This window comes from Pholcus phalangioides, unplaced genomic scaffold, assembly GCF_987345545.1.
Source record: "Pholcus phalangioides strain wild (caught in Gottingen) unplaced genomic scaffold, Ppha-v1.0 ptg000008l_1, whole genome shotgun sequence".
NCBI classification, from domain to species: domain Eukaryota; kingdom Metazoa; phylum Arthropoda; class Arachnida; order Araneae; family Pholcidae; genus Pholcus; species Pholcus phalangioides.
This window is the reverse complement of record NW_028301601.1, coordinates 39,122,586-39,144,177: the sequence shown is the minus strand read 5'-3', so window position 1 is coordinate 39,144,177 and position 21,592 is coordinate 39,122,586. Positions and strand designations below refer to the sequence as shown.

The 21,592-nt window shown below is 36.1% G+C and overlaps 1 protein-coding gene across 4 annotated transcripts in view; it reads left to right on the top strand.

Annotated features, from left to right (window-relative positions):
- Positions 1-21,592, top strand: part of LOC149084274 (astacin-like metalloprotease toxin 5) — a 52,670-nt gene that overhangs the window by 30,283 nt on the left and 795 nt on the right. For all 4 annotated transcript variants that reach the window (XM_089234648.1, XM_089234646.1, XM_089234645.1 and 1 more), the window contains exon 5: positions 13,093-13,268. In XM_089234648.1, coding sequence (XP_089090774.1) covers positions 13,093-13,268 — 176 coding nt within the window. The remainder of the gene's footprint in view (positions 1-13,092; positions 13,269-21,592) is intronic.

Genomic DNA, 21,592 nt, shown 5'->3' with positions numbered 1-21,592 from the left:
TCCTACATCACAGAATTTCCACGAATCTGAATTCACAACGTCTCTGACATGACGTGCAACTTTATTGCGCTAAGCGTTTGTGCCTTCCAAGCGTGGCCCATCTCAGCTATTCTGCTCGGCTGCATTCTTCAATCTGTGCTCTTCGGCCGAGAATCGTACTTTGGCCGCCATTTTGTACTCCAAAAAAAAAAGGGGGAAACAGTGAGAAATTTTAAACACACACTCAAAGACGAATTTTGTCCATTTCTTTGGGGGGGGGGGGGAGCTGATTTCCGTCCTTGTTTTCATTAGTTATTAAATCTACCAATGATGCTTGGGTACTATGCATAATCATCGGTAAAAGTGATATAAATTTAGGGCAATTTATCAAACTCACCAAGACGATAAGTAAGTACATAATAATCAGTTATGTATAATAACCGCATATATCAAATTTACCGTAACGTAGCCTGTATGTTTATTTATTTCATATTCAAATACACTTGTTAAATTTTACAATTTCAAAGACTAAATAAATAATTTCTTTACTGACCTGAAAAACTTCATGTTTTTCTCCGATCTCGTCCCAAGTCCCCTCTGCGCATTTGGATTTCTGTATTCTCAGTGGGTAGGGTCATAGAGCAGAGAATTTGACCGAACGTGTTCGATCAGTTGCTCTTCCATCATCAACACACGAGCAAAAAGCAAATTAAATGAAAACACGAAAAAAAAATTGAATAAATCAAAACGCGAACAAAAAAGAAAATTGATCAAAACACAAACGAAGCAGAAAGAACGAGAAAAACAAATATGGCGTCTTCACATGCCATCACACGACTGACGAAAATCTGAACGATTTGAATTTTTTGTGACACGTAATAAGGCGTGTTACGTCGGATTTCATGAACCGACGCATTCACACGTCCCGTCAGCTCAGTGTGAACGTACCTACAGAAGGCTCATTGGTGGAATTTATATTGCACGAATTTCTACGTGATCCCACGTCACGTCACAGTAGTGTGCATGGATTTTTGCGTGTTACGTCAGATTTCAACATCACAGACTTTACCACGTCACGTCAGCACAGTGTGAACGTACCTACTAAAGACTCATTGGTGGAATTTTATATCACACGCATTAACCTGTGGTAATACGCCACGTCAGTGTAGTGTGTATCTGCCTTAAGAATATAGTGGAAGCGGCGAGCAAAGCGAAGAATGAGAAGGAAGAGAAGCGACACGAGAATATAGCTGCGAGCAAGGAACATAGTACACATAGTGAGAGAGTTTGGATTGGCAACACCCCAGCCGTAGACATCGGACGTGTGTTGAATTGCTCCAGTGTTTACATTTATATTAAGTGATAAAAAAGGAGATATTTATACTACTGAATTGGTTATTATTTTTTTATTTATTTTTTTCATCGGTCATTATCAACATGCCGATTTCCGCAGTTGAATTTAGATGCCGTGTTGGTTATTTCTCTCATGTGCAGTGTTCAATTATCCCGAAAATATGTATATCTGTGAACCAACAAGCGACACATAGAGGGGAAAAATCTGGAAGTGTGTTTTATATTTTGCTTTACCTGCTTGCGGCAGCAGTATCTACGGCGTTACTCTTTCGTTCCGGTATCGAGAGAAATCCAGGACCTGTCACTCCGACGGAGAATGAAAGAACTCTGTCACTACAGGATTTTGGTTTCAAACCTCAAAGGACTTTGGTACGTACCCCGACTAGTGCACCTAATTACACCTCCAAAAGGCCGCGGGTTTTGTCGTCACCTGACCTTTCGAATGGTGGTCGTTCTTCGAGATGTGAGTGCGAGAACTATTTCTTGGAAATCAAAAATTTGCTGCTATGTAATACAAGTGCCGTTAATGATCTTAAATCTAAGTTTGACATTTTTGAAAAGAATTTTGCTCAAACAAAGTCAGATGTTGAAAACCTGAAAGCAAGCAACAGTTCTTTATTAGACCAAAACGAGGAGCTGAAGTCTGAGATCTCCACTCTTAAATGGAAACTGGTCGATCAGGAGCAATACTCGCGTTCAAATAATCTGATTTTTTACGGAATGGACGTCGACAAGAACTCCAGCTCTGGTGAATGTGAAGACAGACTTAAGGAATATTTACGTGCCGTGAAAATCCCGAATGCCGCTTCTGTGGCATTTGACATTGTGCATGTCCTCCCGCAAAGTAATGATACGAATCCTCCTGTTATTGCAAAATTTGTTAAGAGATCTGACAAAAATGAGGTACTTCAAAGTTATCGTAAAATAAAGCGTGTAAAATTTTCAAAGTTTGATCCAGTTCCGAATTCAAGTGCCTCCAATGTGAATAAAAGTCCAAGCGGAACTAATGAACCATCAGTAATAAGTAATCCAGTAGAGGAAAATTTCAGTGATGCAGCGCAACGCATAAAAATTAGTGAAGATTTCTGTCGTGTATTTAAAATAATCCGAGAGCAATTAAAACCAATTATGAGGGTGGCCATATTTAAGGGTAGGAAAACAAGATTGCTGAAAGATTGCCTAGTTATAGAAGGTATGCGATTTACGTACGATTTAGATTCGAATACTTTAATTTCAACCAATGGTCATGATGATTTTTTGAGAACATTAATCAGTGATTTACCAGCGAATAATAGACTATCGAATAAGCTCTGAAAATGCGGCCGAGAGCCCGTGAAATTAAAATCTCATATAAATAAATTGTCCAAATATTCTAAGAAATCAAATCCTTCAGTGTATTATAATGCAAAGTCTTTGCTAAGTAACATAACTTTTAACGTAGACTCTGGAATCTCTAATCATCATGGATCTAATTTACATGATGAAGTAATCTTTTGCGATCAGATTATTAATCTGGTTGAGAGTGATTTTGATTCCGATTTATTACCTGCAAATCGAAGTGTTGATTTGTTGCCTTTATCTCAAAATGCGAATTTGAATTTTGTTGATGCACACACTGATTTGGTCATTTGTAACAGAAATGCCGATTTAAATGTTGATGGTCAGTGCCGTATCTTTAATGTTAACAATCAAAATGTCAATTCAAATGAAAAAAATCAAAATGACAATTTTTATGTGTTAAATTCAAATAATATAATTAACGGTAATCATGATAATTCCGATGCAATTGTTGGAAAAGAAAAAATCTGTGTAGCCAGAGCGAATTCAATATTTTCTATTGGAATATTAATGGATTTTTAAATAAATCGCATAATGTTTTCCGCCGTATATCCAATTTTGACATTTTTATTCTAACTGAGACCTGGATGTCAAAAAATATACTGCCACCAATAATTTGGAAAAATTTTAAGTTATTTCAAATAAACGCAAGTAGAACACACAAATTTGGTAGATGCTCGGGTGGGATAATGTTTGGAATTAAATCAGGTATCGCAAATATTGTACATTTTGATTCATCGCAAAACTGGATTGTTTATAAAATTAATAAATTAAAACAAATCAACGTGTCTCCGATTGCTATTGTTGGTGTATATTTACCCCCTGGCACAGATCATGATCATTTAGTTTTCCCTCTAAAAAATGTAATCCTCAATCTGATCGATCAAGGTTTTAATGTTATTTTGTGTGGAGATGTTAATGCACGTATTGGACTGAAAGGTGATCTATATACCGGGGATAATATTTTTCATAGTTCCCTTTCATTAATCCGTAAATCTCTTGATAATAATTTAAATAATCGTGGAAAATTGTTTTTGGATCTATGCATTGATTGCTCATTGACAATCCTAAATGGAAGAATAGCGAGTGATTTTATTGGACAGTTTACTTTTATTGGGGGGCAGGGATCTAGTGTCATTGATTATGTTGCAACCTCTCCCGCTTTATTGCAGCTTATAAATAAATTTGAAATTGTTCACTGGATTGAGTCTGACCACAGCCCTTTGGTGACATCCTTTCATTCAAATATCCGAACATCCCAGAAAAATAATAAACAAAAACCTCGCACATTAACCACTAACAAATTGATTTGGAATCCTGCTCTCAAAGAACATTTCCATAGTGAGTTAAACTCTAAAATGACAATCTCTCCAGAATTTTTTTCAAGTCTCTCGGTTGATAATTCAGTTTCTGTTGTTGAGAATGCCATAAAAAATGCTGCTCGTTCCGTGGGAATGGTGAGAAGTTACGGCTCTAATTGTAAGCTGTATGAACCATGGTTCAATAATGAATGCAAAAAAGCGTTGACATTATGTAAACGGGCCTTAAAGAGATTTAGGTCCTCTCATTCAGAAATTGATCGATTAAACTACATATCTTGTAAGAAAAGTTACAAAAGTACCCTGAGACGAAGTAAACAAAATTATTTTTTAGATTTCAATGCTAATTTAATGAATACCAGAAATTCAAAGGAATTTTGGTACCTAATAAATAAATTTAAAAGAAATCGCAGAATCGTTCCAGACATTTCAATTGAAAATTGGTACACTTATTTTTCCAATTTTATGCCCTCAAGAAACTCAAGTGCACCTGCGAGAGATATCATAATTTCTTATAAAGATCCAATTTTAGATCGGGACATTCTCATGGTCGAACTTGATTACAATCTTAAAAAACTCAAGCAAAACAAAGTACCTGGACACGATGATGTTAGAAATGAATTTTTAATTCATTTACCAGAAAATGCTAAACTTCTTTTACTAATTCTTTTTAATAAAATATTGTCATCCAATACATTCCCCGACGCATGGTCAAAATTAATTCTTAACCCCATTTTTAAAAAGGGTGATGTCCATCTCGTATCAAATTATCGCGCAATTTCTCTAGTTTGCTGTACGTGCAAACTCTTCACCTCCATTCTAAATCAGCGACTGAACTTCTGGTTAAGTGAAAATAATATCATTAGTGATTACCAAGCAGGGTTTAGGGAGGGTTTTGGCTGTATTGATCATGTTTTCACTTTGAATTCTTTAATCCAATTGCAGTTTTCGAAAAAGAGACGTAAACTTTATACCGCTTTCATTGATCTCAGTCGCGCGTTCGATTCTGTAAATTATAGCATTTTATGGGAAAAGTTATCTCGTTATGGAATTAGTCCCGGGTTCATCTTAACTATAAAAAATTTCTATGATAAAGCAAAAGCATATGTACGTTTTAACGAGGAGATTTCATCAAGTTTCCCTATAAAATCTGGTGTATTGCAGGGAGAGATCTTAAGCCCTAACCTTTTCTCCCTATATATCAATGATATAGTTCCGTTATTGGAAAATTCGAGTATTCCTGGCATATGTGTTGACTCTAATACTGAAGTACATATCCTGCTTTATGCAGATGATATGGTCCTGGTTGCTGATACGAAGCAAAATTTACAGCGAAAAATCAATTTAGTTTTTAATTTCTTTGAGAGTATCGAATTGGAAGTTAATTTGAATAAAACAAATGTTGTTATTTTTAGAAAAGGGGGCAAAATTGCCAAATCAGATAAATGGTTCTGGAAAAATCAAGAAATAGAAGTGTCCAAACAATATACTTATCTGGGTGTGCCTTTTTCTTCTTCTGGTTCTTTCTCCATAGCTGCTTCTTTTTTTATTAATAAAGCAAAAGTTGCTGTTAACTCTTTAATACCTTTGTTAATTAAAACTAAATGCAATAACCTTGGTACTCATTTGAAATTGTTTAACTCACTTGTTTCCTCGGTGTTATTGTACGGTTCTGGTGTTTGGAGTCACGGGTACCTTGACGAAATTGAAAAAATCCATTTAACTTTTTTAAAAAGAGTTTTCCGATTGAGATCCAACACACCTGGCTATATAATACGATACGAAACTGGATGAGCAACTCTAAAACGATCGGTAATAAAATTAATTCTGAATTTATGGGTACGCATTCTGAATCTTGGCGATAACAGGCTAACAAAAAAATGTTTTATTGCCCTTAAAAATCGGAAAAATAACAATACAACTTTTAACTGGGTTTCCCAAGTTGAACATATTTTATCCGAATATGGCTATGCTTATGTATGGTCACTGTCTATTCCCGAAATTAAACGTACTATACCTTTCATTTTAAATCATATTGTAACTTGCGATTATCATAAAGATTATAATCATATTTTAAATTCAACATATTTCCCACATTATAAACATTTAATTTTTTCATTTTTACGCGAGCCATATTTTAATTTTAATTTACCGTTCAGAGTCATTCGTACTTTTTTCCGACTGAGATCTAGTTTATCCTTTCTGAGTGACAATGGTGAAATTACATTTTGTTATAACTGCGAAGAGATCTGTGCGTTTTGTAGTTCTGGACTCAATGGCAGTGTCGTACATATCCTATTTCATTGTTCCCTTTTTCATGTTTACCGAAACAGATATATTTTGCCGCACTGTGAATTTATTAATTATAATGAAAATGGATTTCTGCAATTATTAAATATTAACTCATCGAATAGAAATTTTATATTAGATATACACAATTTTTTTAACAATGTCTGTTTACTTCTATCTGAAGTTGATATGTAAAAATTAATTAACCCCCGACCCTCGTTTCATTTTATTACTATTTTTTGAATTATGATGTATTTTTGTAAATGTATTTTTATGTGTAATTATGATGTTGCCGGTCTTTGTAACGGGCCAATGGCCTATATGCAAATAAATATTATTATTATTATTATTATTATTATTATAGTGAGAGAGTTTGATGTAGCAGAGAGTATCAAATAGAAACTCGCAATCAGCTTGGTTTTTTACATTACAAAATGCTAAAAAATTTCATAATTGCAAAAATCATTGCTCAGACAACAGTTTAGAAATAATAGTGTTATGTGAATATCACTATTTTTATATATAAACTACGGAAATATTCCTCATATTTTGGTCGCTTTCCTCCCTACACATCTTTTCCCACGGCACTTGATTGCGATCACTTTTCGATACATCAATATTTTCTTCTCAATTTATGAGTAAAAAGTTGACAAAAAAATCAAGTTTATCAAAGCCCCCCCCCCCCACCATTTAAATTTGTATTATTAGCATAGGTGGGAGGGTAGAATTGGAAATCCCCCCCCCCCTTCCTAATAGCTTTATTTGTAGAAATATTTGTTGGTTTCATTGTTTCATTTTTTTACACAAGAAACGTAATTATTGTCACCCAAGAATCTAGCATAAAAAAACTTCGGTACGCTTCCAGTATGGAAATATTGACGGTACACAGAAAATAAAACAAACAAATAAAACTCGCCAATTTTTCCCCAGAAACATACATGATTTTTAATTCAGACTACTCAAATACATTTCCTCACACACGGTGCATGATAAATTAGCTTAAAACTCAAAATATAAATCATTTTCGGTTTGGTTAAGCACGTACACACGAAAAAACTTTGATAGGAAATGTATGAAAATTATATTCGGGTACTTGCTGTTTTCATTTGGTCGTCCACACCATTTTGAAGTACGTCAAGAACTTTAACATCAACGATTCTGGTGCCATTTTTGACTTCACTACCGCTTTTTAACAGGGAAAACAAGCCCATCAACGGCCATCTTGAAGCTACACACAAGCAAGCAGAGCGGCGAAAACAAAATATCTTGAATGCGCTGTTATTATCGCTTGTGGTGGAATTCCCGCTCTGCTGCTTCCCGCTCACTATACGTAGGCGCATTGAAATCAGTGTGTTTGATTTCGCTGCTGGGATCGCTTCTCCCATCGTTGCCCCGTTTCACTGGGTTCCTCAAGTGCGTGTCACGTTAGTAAACTGAGGGTTCGCGAAGGATTTTCGAAAATAGGAGCGTCCTGATAATAAATTCATTTTCCGCAACGTAAATTAGCACTTCTTATGCGGGTGAATTTCAGCTGCAATGGTAGACTTATGTTAGCGAATACCACCTGCTCTTTAGATGTAGGTGCATAGCATAGAGACACCTGCCATGTAATGGTACTATCATGTAGTATATAAGTGTGAGACCTGCCGCATGCAAGAAAATGCGTTCCCGATGGGTATCCGATATATCATGCAATTTAATCATTTAATTAAACCTCTCATATTAATGATGTTGTCTATCCATCAAGAAACTCTCATTCGTTTAGTCTATAATTCAGAAGTGGGACGGACCCCAGTAGCACAACGATATAGCCCAATATTTGGACCATATTGTTATATATCGAAATGTCAGAGGAATATCAGATGTCATAACTATGATATAGAACGATCTTGTCCTATATGGTGCAAATTATTTATTATATTAATTGATCAAGTCTTTAATTTTTCAGTCGAATATGTTGATTGATTCCATGTGAATAATTCTACTTTGAAGGACAACAACTTGGAACAATGAATTATTTTAATATAGTTTGAAAAACATAGATCTATATCGTGAACCTGACAAAGATCTATATCAGATTCTCGATATAGACCTGACATAGCTCTATCAAAGAAGACATAGCTCTATATCCTGAACATGACATGCATCTATATCGTGAACCTGACAAAGATCTATATCAGATTCTCGATATAGACCTGATATAGATCTATCAAAGAAGACATAGCTCTATATCCTGAACATGACATACATCTATATCGTGAACCTGACAAAGATCTATATCAGATTCTCGATATAGACCTGATATAGATCTATCATAGAAGACATAGCTCTATATCCTGAACATGACATACATCTATATCGTGAACCTGACAAAGATATATATCAGATACACAATATGCTGATATATCAACATATCGTGTGTCTTTAAATAAAAATATTGCCTGCAAATAAAAATTTGGAGAAAATTTAAAGTCGAGCGTACAATTTTTTGTTTGAATGGAAATTAAAAACGTTTGAATGAATAATTTTTCATATGAAATTTTGATTTTAATAGGATTAATTATGTTGATATATCAAAATCATTTCATCAATTATAATTGAATCTTTACTGTGTATGTTTTACATCGTAGATGTTGGTATTTTAGGAGGAGCAAGAACTTATCCACCGTAACTTTAATTGCCACTTTATAATTGCACATATTTTTTTAATTTAGAAAAATTTGCTGTTGTTTTTGTTGTATATGTGGGTTTTTCTTAAAATTATTTATTATTTATTTATTTTTCTTTGATTTTTTACTTTGAGAATTTTAACTTTTTTGTGTTGCATATTTTTTATTCTGTATTTTTTTGTTTTATTAGCATAAATTAATAATTTTAAATAAATAATTAATATACTACACAATACATTAAGTTGTTTCTTGTGTTATATATAATTTCCTTAATTACAATATAATTTTTTCAATTATCTGCCTCAAAATGATAAATATGTCTCACAATTTCTATTTAGTAATTTTTGTGCATACATGAAAATGAATAAATTTGATTGAAAATAAAAGTAAAAAAACCATTACTTGTAAATTAATGTTATAATAACAGCCACTAACTAGTGCTGTAGTGGTGGGATGGGAAGAGTTTAGGGCACATGAGTTCAAATCCACCTACCTCCAGAAAATTACACTTTTTTTTTTTATTTCTTCTGAAAAGGCGCCATCTATCGTCCAAAATTTGAAATATTTGAATATATAACATTCACGATATAGATCTATTTATCATTGACTATATCTTTTCTAGCCAGAACGATATCGTGGACTGATATTGATCTATATTGGAAACTGAAATTTTGCGATCTAGATCTATATCTTTGTGCAACTTGGGGATAGTGATAGGGATACTCTTTAACTACCAGAGGTGTGAAAATCTATAGACCCTAGAATTTTGGAGAGCTTCTTCGAGGCAAATTTCTTACCCCCCCCCCCGCCCCTCGTATATTTATTTCTCCTATTCTTCTACTGCACATTGTAGAACCTTGCTCGACAATGACCGGATTACTGGTAGAAAGCAAAGTATTTCAACGCCCTCTTCTCCGACCAAACAAAGCGACAGAGTATGGAAAGAAGATTCATCTGTCTTCACACAGTAAATTCCCTGTGATGCCATGTTTTGGCTACTTATGCTATTTGCCATCACCAACTTCGCCAAATGTCCTTATCAACGGCATTTTGTGACAGCAGAAATTATATTAAACTCATTAATCGGTAAAGTTTCACGAATCTGAGTGTACAAAGTACTCTAGAAAGAAGATCTAGAAGACATCTACAAAATATTCCTACTCCTGTTTTAAACAGAATATGTATCAAGACAAGATGACGAAAACGAGAGAAATTGTAAAACTTAAAAATAATCCTTAAACTAATCACATTTCAGAATAGTGTGGGCATTATCTATTCAAGAAGATTGCAGATAACTAGTAGCATGTTTGTTAGTAGAAGACAGAGTTTAGACTATAAAACATCCCACAAATATTTTATCCTTATTTATCGCACAGTGGAACTCAATACCAGACGCATTGGTGGTAAAAAAAAGTGCCCTGGGAAATACATGAGAATAAAAGGAGATTTTCTCTAATTCAACACACCTTTGCATTTCCCAATAAAGTACTTATAAAGATTTTTAAATTACACGCCACTTGGGGTCAGCTAACTTTTTAGTCCAAGGAGCCCCAAACCTGTCCTTCACAATAACTCAAAACTTATTCACGAGCCAAAAAGTTTTTTCTTTCTTTTTTTGCAAACAAAAAAAAACTACACTGTATTATTCTTTTCTTAAATTTACTAAAGAGCCACGTGTACGTACCCACAGAGCCGTAGTTCTCCACCCCCAATCTATGAACCGATAAAAAAAATCATTTTTTTGAAAAGAATGCCGTGTTTTCAGATAAGTAAGGACCTCCCAAATTCCGATCGCAGTAGGAAATCATTCAAATCACGTTGAAGCCGAATCTTTTCACCATAAGTCTTTCTATTTCCAAGAAGTCTTTCTTTTGCAGAGTCCTGCCCAGGGGGCTAATATTTTCCTTAATCCAGCCCTGCTTGTTTTGATACAAACAGAATGAGAGCTAAAAATGAAAATAGATCTCCAAACACGCGAAAAAGCAATAGGATAACAAACAGCACAACAAACCGATGGTGAGAGCCACAACTCAAATTCTGCTATTGTTATAAGCATATATGTTTTGGGATAATATATGCCAGGTCAATTTTTCGAACTCGCCTGTATAAAACCCCTTACTTATCTTCTCATACATGTATCGTCCACTTTGTGATAGTGGAGCTTCAAGCACCTCAACCTCTCTGTCAAATGAATCAGAGGCTGAAAATGTTGGAGACAAGGAGTGGTGTTTATCAAAAGCTATTCTAGTTTTCTTATCACTAATTTTAAGCCGGAAGGACAGTGTTTCTCAAAGTGTGTGTTGTTGCTCCTGGGGGTGTTGCTAACCTTTTGTGAGGGGCGTCACGACGAGCTGGAAATACTGATGTGTATGTGTGTGCCTATTTATGCTTTGAAGTAATTCTTTTATGGATGTAAAAATCTATACTAAACTATTTTGAGAGCCACAGATGAAGTATGAACAGGGCAAGGGAGGCACGAGCATGACCCCCACAAGGGTAAAGCTGACAGGGCACCAGCCTTGGCGTCCGGGATGATTCTTAATTTTTTTTGTTTTTTTCACGCATAAATTAATCATAAAAAGGCCCGTGAAAATCTGTGCTGGGGGCCTGCAAGAGTTCCTAGCCATCCTGCTCCAGGATGTGAGGGGCCATGGCCACGAGTGACAAAAGTTTAAGAACTTCTTATTTTTTTTGGTGTGCGTATGTTTTGCTAGAAAAACACAAACAGCTAGAACAAATATGGAAAGATCGAACTTTCGGTAATCTTAGTTTTAGAAATCATTTGAAATTGTACGTAAGTTAATTAACAATAACGAGTGACAATAATATTTAGTTGATAGTTGTCTTTTTCGACATTGATTCTTTCAAAATCTAATGGGTCCGATGTACAGTACATCTGAATTTAGACATTCATTGAGTGTTTCATAAAAAATGCCCGAAATAAATTTTTTGTAATTTTTTTATTACAAAAAAAAAATTAAGATTTTCTGATGCATTAAAATTAATGTTCTTTTTTTCTATTGTACTACGAAAGAAATTCTTCGATTACTAATCAAACCTATAGCTAGATAACAGATCTTTTACTAGTTTCAAAGAAAACGAAATAAACTTTCAATGATAATCTGAATGTTGGCGAAATTTCAAAAAATAGTAACCACACGTCTTTCTCAAAGCTCATCTGAGGTATTGTCAATAGTCATTCTTTCATAAGTAACTGTAGTTGTAAAATAATCCTCTTTCTCCCACAAGAACCCCGCGCAGAAGCCGTCAACAACCCGTCACTGTGTCCCGCCCAAGGAATAAAAGAGTGTGAAATGCCTATCCCCCCTACTTCGGCCAGCTGGGCTGGATCTGGTAGTCTGACGGGCATGTCTGACAGAATGTCGGGTACTCTAACAGCAAGACTACTATATCGGCCGGATATAGTAGGGAAAGAGATAAGTGTGAGACCTGACGCACATGCAAGAAAATCCGCTCCCGATGGGTATCCGATATATCATGCAATTTAATCATTTAATTAAACCTCTCATACTAACGATGTTGTCTGTCCATCAAGAAACTCTCATTCGTTTAGTCTATAATTCAGAAGTGGGACGGATAGTGATAAAGATAATGGTATGCAAATCCCATGTGCGTTGACGTTTATGAATTAACGCCCACAACCCACACTTCCAATGTACTTTGTAATATTACACAAGGGAATTGTCCAGTATTACAAAGAAAACTGTCAAACCTCTTCCTCAGCGAATCCCGAGATTGCAAGTGGTTCCATTTGTGAGACTCCTTCACAGAAACAACCACTTGGGTGCGGCATATTTTATTACAGTAGTCACACTCTATAGGCCAAATTGTTTGCACAGCGGATATCTCTGTAGTCGTTGACTTTCGAAACATACTTTTAATTACAAACAGTTTTTAAATGACGTGCAGTAACTTAAAACCGCAAAATTTGTTTGAGGGGTCGTAAACATGAAAAAAATAAAAAAATAAACTTTTTATAACCCCTGTGCTGAAAAAACGAATTAGAAAGTTGTTACCCTGTATAAGTGCAATATTCACTGAGATATTGGAATCCGAAAAACAGCAGAAAGTTGGTAAAAAACAGCATTAATCGCTGGTTAAACGGTGCTACTCTTACTGCGCAGGTGCTACTCTTACTGGGGCCGTGTCGGAGGCAGGCAGTCACTATCCCTTCCGGAAGGATGCCTGAGTTTTGGAACCATCGTCCACGAATTCCTACATGCCATCGGATTTCTCCACGAACAGAACCGATCCGATAGAGATGACTACCTGACGATCCATTGGGAAAACATTCAAGAAAGTAAGTACAATGGCAATAAGCATAAGGATGTACATTGTACATACCTCGACTTAAGTTGTCTTGTCCTGAAAATGATTTTTTTCCATTAGACGTATTTCAAGCAAAGCTTAAAGGCTTTTGACATCGCGTTCTTAAAGGGAAATGCTTAATCATGAGAGTCACATAAAAAAATACGAAAAGAGAAGAAAGAACACAGTAGCACAATGCCATAATACAATATCTGGACCATATCGTTATGTATCGGAATGTCATCCTATATGGGGCAAATTATTTATGATATTAATTGATCAAGTCTTTAATTTTCAGTCAAATATGTATTTGATTCCATGTGAATAATCTTTGCTTTGAAGGACAACAACTTGGGACAATAAATTATTTTAATATACAGTAGTTTGAAATGTATAGATCTATATCGTGAAGCTGACAGAGATTCACGATATATATATTCTATATGAGATTCCGATATATATACATCTATCTTAGGAGACACAGATGTATATCCTGAACCTGATGTAGATCTATATCGTGAACCTGACAAAGATATATATCAGATACACGATATATTGATATATCAAAAACATTTCATCAATTATAATTGAATACATCTGTATATATAAAAACTAATGTATGTCTGTTTGTCCTTTATGCATTACTACACCATTTATCCGATCACCATGAAACTTTAGGAAGTTGTTGAGTTTTCTTCGCGAAGGTTTCTCTGGCATAGGTTTAAAAAAAAAATTTTTTTTTTTTTTCCTTCATTTCCTTGAATTTCCTTTCTTCTGAGATCGTAGCAATGCGCGACCGGTAAGCTAGTAATATATATATTACTGTGTATGTTGGTATTTTAGGAGGAGCAACCTTATCCACGATAGTTTTAATTGCCACTTTATGATTGTACACATTTTTTAATTTAGAAAAATTTGCTCTTGTTTGTGCTGTATTTTTCTTAAAATTATTTCTCATTATTTCTTATTGATGTTTTGTTCATTTTTTACCATACATTGAGGACAATTTTGACTTTTTTGTGTCGCGTGTTTTTTTTTTGTATTTTTTATTGTATATTAGTATAAAAATTAATAATTTTAAATGAATAATTAATACACAATACATAAATTTTAATATATTAATTTGTCTTTCTTAATGCAGGGCCGCAAATAGGTTCTTGGTCAACCGTGGCAAGCGCGCATTTTGACGTCCCCCTTGTAATGTTGAAAGAGAGGTTTCAGAATGAAATTTGCGCCCCCTCGGGTCCAGCGCACGGGTTACAAAACCCACCTGCTCCCCCCTAGTTGCGGCCCTGTCTTTGTGTTGTGTTTTTTTGCATTAGAATATATATAAAATTTCAATAACAATTATAATATAATTTTATTAAATCATCTGCCCCTGAATCATAAATATGTCTCACATTTTTTTTTTTTTTTTTTTTGTAATTTTTGTGTATACATGAAAATAGATAAATTTAAAATACGTTAAAAAAACATTACTTATATAATACTAGCTGATACCCGGCGACGTTGCCCGCCCTGTAAAAAAATTACATATATATAGCTTATTAATTATTTCTTAATCAAATATTTCTGCATTAAGTAAAAAAAATTACTTTCATTTTTAAATATTTTAATTAAAAACTTCAGGCAATTGTTTGTGGATACACAATATTTTTGTTTGTCCATCTGGTGTGTAGATGTAAAAATTTTTAGGATTACCAACACGCGAACAGGCGAAGTAAAGCTGTCCGTGTGAAAAACAGGGCTCAAGTAGGTTGATACCTGCCATTACTAACGACTGGCCTTGCGCTTTGTTGATTGTCATGGGAAAAGCTAAACGAATCGAGAACTGTAATCGCTTGAAAGTGAATGGCATTTCTTCAGTGATAATTGGGGTACGTGGAATGAAGACGTCTTCTCCTCCAGCACATCCAGTTAGAATCGTTACTTCAATGATGTAATTGTGCAATTTCTTCACGCAGAGTCTGTTGCCATTGCAGAGTATCGGTATCTCCAAATTTCTTAAAATCATTATAGGTGCTCCGACTTTGAGGGTCAAGTTGTGTGGTGGCACACCCGGAATATCCAAACAGTTCAGAAATTCTGCAGGATACAGAACTGTCTGCGCTGTGTCTGTGACAGTGTCAACCGATTTGTAAGATGTGGAGTCTCCCGGAATAATTTTTAGGATTTTTCCGTTGATCTTGTTCACACTGTCATTTTTCGATGCCAGAATCGCACTCTCACAAAGCCACTCATGGTTTCGGTGATTTTGTTGAATGTTTGGGAAGACGTGGTCTGCAAGTTCTTGAACTGAGTTTATATATATAATAACTGGCAAAATCCATTTGGGAACGTTATCAGTCCAGTGCTTGGGTCTACGGGAATTCTTCCATTGCCAAGTTTGATCAACTGATGTGAAAATGATAGCAGTGCTGAGTCATTTTGCAGTTGAACTCGCATGTTGGTGGATAATGATAATTTTTTAGCTTCGTGCCAGAGTGTTGATGTCCTAACAAACTCGAGGCGACCACCGATAGACAGCACCTTCACTTCCAACCCATCTCACTAATGGCAGTAAATTGCAATGTAGCGATATGGCCAGAGTTGGTGTTTGGTGAAGTAGAGTGCTGATGATTTGAGGCAAGCATTGAGTTCATCAGCTGGCGTTGAACATTTTTATTCCCAGTTTTATCGCCGTAGTTATTGTTCTCTGTTGTAAGTGACGCCATATGTCCAGCTTCTACAGCGAATATTATTCAAACTCATTTTAAGCACTTTTTAAATTGAAACTATACCTCAACGATGGGTGATTGATGAGATAAAGGCCACATTAGCACTTACAGGACACCCTGTATACATGCAAGCAAAAATATCTGGTGCTTCCCGGATTTTTTTTAATTACTGGGAGGATTGGAAAAGTGACAAACCATTATAAAGGAATGAACTGTTATGATGGCAGCGTTAAAGATGTGACAAACTATTGTAAAGGTATATACATGTCTGAAATGCATTGTTGGGAACCACGGTAACCAAAGTAAACGTTCCGAAAGTGATTGTTGAGACCCCAAAACCATTGTTGCCGACAGTTTTTTTGCCCATTTCGGGCATTTGCCCAGCTCTGACGAAGTTTTAAAGTATCCTACGGTTCAATCCCGGACCTGTTTGGTATATATGCAAAATCTGGCGACGATCGGTCTAAAACTGTAGATTTGTATAAAGAGCATACATACATACATACATACATACTTTCACATTTATATATAAGACTAGCTATAATACCCGGCGTTGCCCGGGTTTTCTTCAATGAGGCTTTTTTGGATCACGTGATATCTCCCTCTTTCTTTGAGGGACATGCAAACCGTGTCTAAGTTAACCAATATGGCGACTTCCTGCGCGACTTCATGAAATAAACAAATCTAGATTTAAAGGAACATAGAAACGAATATATATATTTTTCTTTTTTAAGGGGTGCTAGGTATTTCGATCTCCCCCCACCCCTAACTTTAAGTTCTCCATCTGCCTGTTTCAGCTTTCAAAAATGCTTAATTGAAGCTGTGGAATTTCTTCGATGTACTTTACGGGCCCATAATTAATTTTAAAACATCCTAAACTATGAATTTATGCAGTTGAATATCAAAAGACAATACGGAGACATTAATTTTTGCTTGAGAAGATATAAATAAAAAGTTGAAATCAATGTTATTGCATGAATATCCAACTCAAAAGTATAGGTTTGGCTAATTACTTCATATTTGATCTCCTGGGCTTCGTATATCTCTAATCGAACTCAATATTTCAGAAATCTAGAATTCAATACAATTTTTAAAATTATGTATGTGACAGAAAACTCCACAAAATTTCAGCATTTCTACAGTAAAATCGGCAATTTTAACACTGATTTCTATGGGGCATCATCCTTTGCCTTACCCTCAAAGTGATGGTGTCTATTCAAAAAGCTCTCATTACTGGGAGGATTGAAAATGTGGCAAACCATTATAAAGGCATAAATATTATACATATACGTACAGCATTAAAGAAACGACAAACCATTGTAAAGGCATATACACGTCTTAAACGCATTGCTAGGGAACCACGGTAGCCAAAGTAAACGTTCGGAAAGTGATTGTTGAGGCCCAAAAACCATTGTTGCCCTACAGTTTTTTGCCCATTTGGGGCATTTGCTCTGGTCTGACGAAATTTTAAAGTAGCCTATCGTTCAAGTCGGGTCCCATTTGGTATATATGCAAAATTTGGCGACGATCGATCTAAAATTGTAGATTTGTATAGAGAACATACACATACACACACACACACACAGACACACACGCAGAAAATCAATTTTATATATATAGATTATAATATAGCAGAGTATGTAACCAGTGATGTTATGGTGGGTTGATAAGTCGTGATGTCAGAGAATGGAAGGGTCGGTTCACGGAACCTTTGCCCCCGATATTTCGCCTCCGACATTTCGTCCCCGACATCTCGCCCCTGGCACGTTTCGTCCCCAGTACATTTGGCCCCCGGAAATTTCGCCCCTGACATCTCACCCCGGTACATTTAGCCCCCGGAAATTTCGCCCCGGATATTTCACACCGGGAATTTCGCCCTGACCTTTCGCCTACCCTGACCATATCAGTGACCCAGTGAGTGATCATATGAGTTACTCAATGAGTAATCAAGTGAATCGGAAATTGACCCCCTGTCATTTTGCCTACCTTGACCGTACGCGTGACCGTATGAGTGAATATATGAATGATAGTGTGAGTGACCACACCGGTGTGAGTCGTAAATTTGGGAAAAATATTTTATGCTTAAACTGAAAATTCTAAATTCTTAGAATCCATTAAAGTGTGAGTCACTTGGTCACTCAGTGCTACGTAACCACCTATAAAAAGGGAGGGGATGAGGAGGATCATCTTTGCAGACACTCCACCCTCGCACTTTGCCAATCACTCAATTGCTCACTCTGTCAATCACTCAATCGCTCACTTTGTCAATCACTCAGTCGCTCACTGGGTCAATCATACGGTCATTCACTTTATCAATCTTTCGGTCACTCATGCAGTCATTCACTTTATCAATCTTTCGGTCACTCATACGGTCATTCACTTTATCAATCTTTCGGTCACTCATGCAGTCATTCACTTTATCAATCTTTCGGTCACTCATGCAGTCATTCACTTTATCAATCTTTCGGTCACTCATGCAGTCATTCACTTTATCAATCTTTCGGTCACTCATGCAGTCATTCACTTTATCAATCTTTCGGTCACTCATGCAGTCATTCACTTTATCAATCTTTCGGTCACTCATGCAGTCATTCACTTTATCAATCTTTCGGTCACTCATGCAGTCACTCACTTGGTCACACATTCAGTCACTCACTTGGTCACACATTCAGTTATGTGTTCCATCACTCAGTAACTCCCTTGGTCACTCATACGGTCAGTCCCTTGATCACTCACTTGAACACTCGTACCGTCACTCACCTGGTCACATATACAGTCACTCACTCGGTCACTCATGCGGTGAGTCACTCGGTCACTCATGCGGTGAGTCACTCGGTCACTCATGCGGTTAGTCACTCGGTCACTCGCAAATTTATTCAAGCATTCACTCTGTCTTTCATTCCGTCAGCCACTCGGTCACTCATACGCTCAATCATTCACTAGGAAACTTACACCAGTATTTAATTAGCCACTCACTTGGTCACTCATTCGGTCAGTCACTTATTCACTCAAACGTTCCATCGCTCAATTCCTCCCTTTGTCACTGACACGGTCAATCCCACTATCACTCATACAGTTAATCACTTGGTCGCTCATGCGGTCATTCATTTGCTCACTCATACGGCCATTCGGTCAGTCACGTGGTCACTCATACGGTCATTCACTCATAAAGTCAATTGCACACTAGTTGATACGGTGGTATCACTCACGTGGTGAGTCATTCTGCCACTCGTTCAGTCATTTGTACGGTCACTAACGCACTCCTACAGTTCATTTCACACTCACTTGGTCACTCATACGGTCACTCGATCATTCACATGGCCACTCATACAGTCAATCACTCATTCACATGGTCACTCATACAGTCAATCACTCATACGGTCACTCATACATTCAGGGCAGGTGAAATGTCAGGTGTGAATTTTTCGGGGGCCAAACGCACCAGGGGCAAAATGTACCGGGGCGAAATGTCAGGGGCGAAATTTCCGGGGGCCAAATGTAACGGGGACGAAACGTTCCAGGGGCGAGATGTCGGAGGCGAAAGTTCCGGATCCCGGAAGAGTCTGGGTTTAAACCAAAGCGGTTGAGGAATTATTATATTCAGCTTCGGTTTATATCTTTATCCGCTTTGGTTTTCAAAAAAGCTACAGTTTTTTATTTTTTTTTATTTCTTTTAAAAGGGCGCCATCTATCGTCCACAATTTAAAGTATTTGCGATATATTTATCTCTGACTATGCCTTTTTTAGCTAGAATGATATCGTGGTCCGATATAGAATACTGGAAACGGAAATTTTACGTATCTTTGTGCTACCTGGGTAAAGTAAATCTGCAAACTTTCCTCCCGTCTCCTCCTGAGAAAAAAAGGGTATTACCATTGGAAAAGTTTACCTCGACTTACGTCATCGGTTTCGGAATCGGTTGGCGGCGTCCCATGATGCCGCGTTGCGCAACAAACTTGAACGATAGATACTTTACGTAGCAACGATAAATCTGTGAAACCGGTATCTTTTTCAACAGGTTTACAACGGTACATTTATGCAATCATTGTACTTCACTCATAGTTAGGATAATTACATGTAACAAACATTACACAGACACAAACTTCACGTTAAGATCACAACACATACACGCACAGCTTCCAGCGGGGTCCAGGGCTTCGACCATGTGCCAAATTCTCTTCATGGAGACAGAGCGGGAGGCCATGATCTGGTTAGGAGGAGGACGTATCGTTTTCAGTATTCAGGAAATAAGAGGGAAAAAAGAAGGTTTATCTCACCCCCCCCCCCCCCACAAAACCACTATTTCCTAAATGTTATGTAACGCTGCAGTATATTTTTTTCACTCTTCAAACCGTAGTGAGGGAAAGAACAAAATAATGCTGAGAAAAAGGAAAAAAATCAATTCCCATTCATAGGGTGCAGGTATTCAATGGAACCTCTCGGTAAGAGGAAAAGGAGGGAGGACCTCGAATGTATTAATTATTTCATCAACTATAGGCCGAGATAGCTCACCTTTATACGGGAAGAGTTTAATGTATAGGACATTAGTTCTTAACCGGTGGTTGCGGGAGAGCATTTTCGAGATAGGGAAAAAATTATATGTCGAATGATCATTCATTTGAATGGGAAATTGAAATGATGATATAAATTTAATTTTTCAAAAAGTAATCATTCCGATATTTTGACACCTCCTTTTCTAGTTTTCACTTGCTATGTGCCATACGAAATTCGCGTTGCAAAAGTTTCTTTATAGATGAGTCTTCGTACGTATTTGTTTTCCTTTCGATTGGAAAGAAATATAATGAATACCTAAAATATTTCGCGGTTTGTTAAAATTTTTACCTCATGCTGCGCTTAGATTTGATACTTTCGTGAGCAGGACTCAAGAGAAATGTCGAAAAATTTAATCAAGTGCCAAACAAACATATATATATAGTTGTTCCAGCTGGAATCAACACAACAAGAAAAATGTCCAACGAGGTGACTGAAAAAAGGTGTCCAAGAAAAAATATGTTGATGTCAAATATATGCAGTCTAACTGTATTTAGATTAACTGTATTTAATTAACTCAAAATAAGAGCAATTATCACAGTAGAAAACAAATACACAATAAAATAAAACTAATAGAAACTAATGAATATGTAAAATAAAACACACTGCCCATAAAAAATTATGGTTGTCCTATCTAAGCACGAATAGTTTCTCTATTCATACCCATTGACAATGTCGTATTACTTTTTTAAGTGTGTCAATTGCGGTGGAATTCACGACGGTTCTAATGAATCTTTTTTCATAAGTTTGAAAAATGTTAAAAAATCGTAACTTCTTTTCAGTTTAGTTTTTGAATCAATTTTCAAAAAATAAAAAAACCAAAATTAGATATCAACCGTAATCGAAAAGGGAATTAAATTATGAATAAAATAATTTGTAGAAATTAATTAATGAATAATTAATGTATTAATTGCAGAAAAACTAATTTTTTTCAAACAGATAGAAAAAACATCCAAGAGGGTGAGGGCAGATAAGCCATGTTGCATTGGGGGTACGAGATGGGAAAAAGGTTAAGAACTACTGATCCAAAAGTCAGTAAACATTTGAA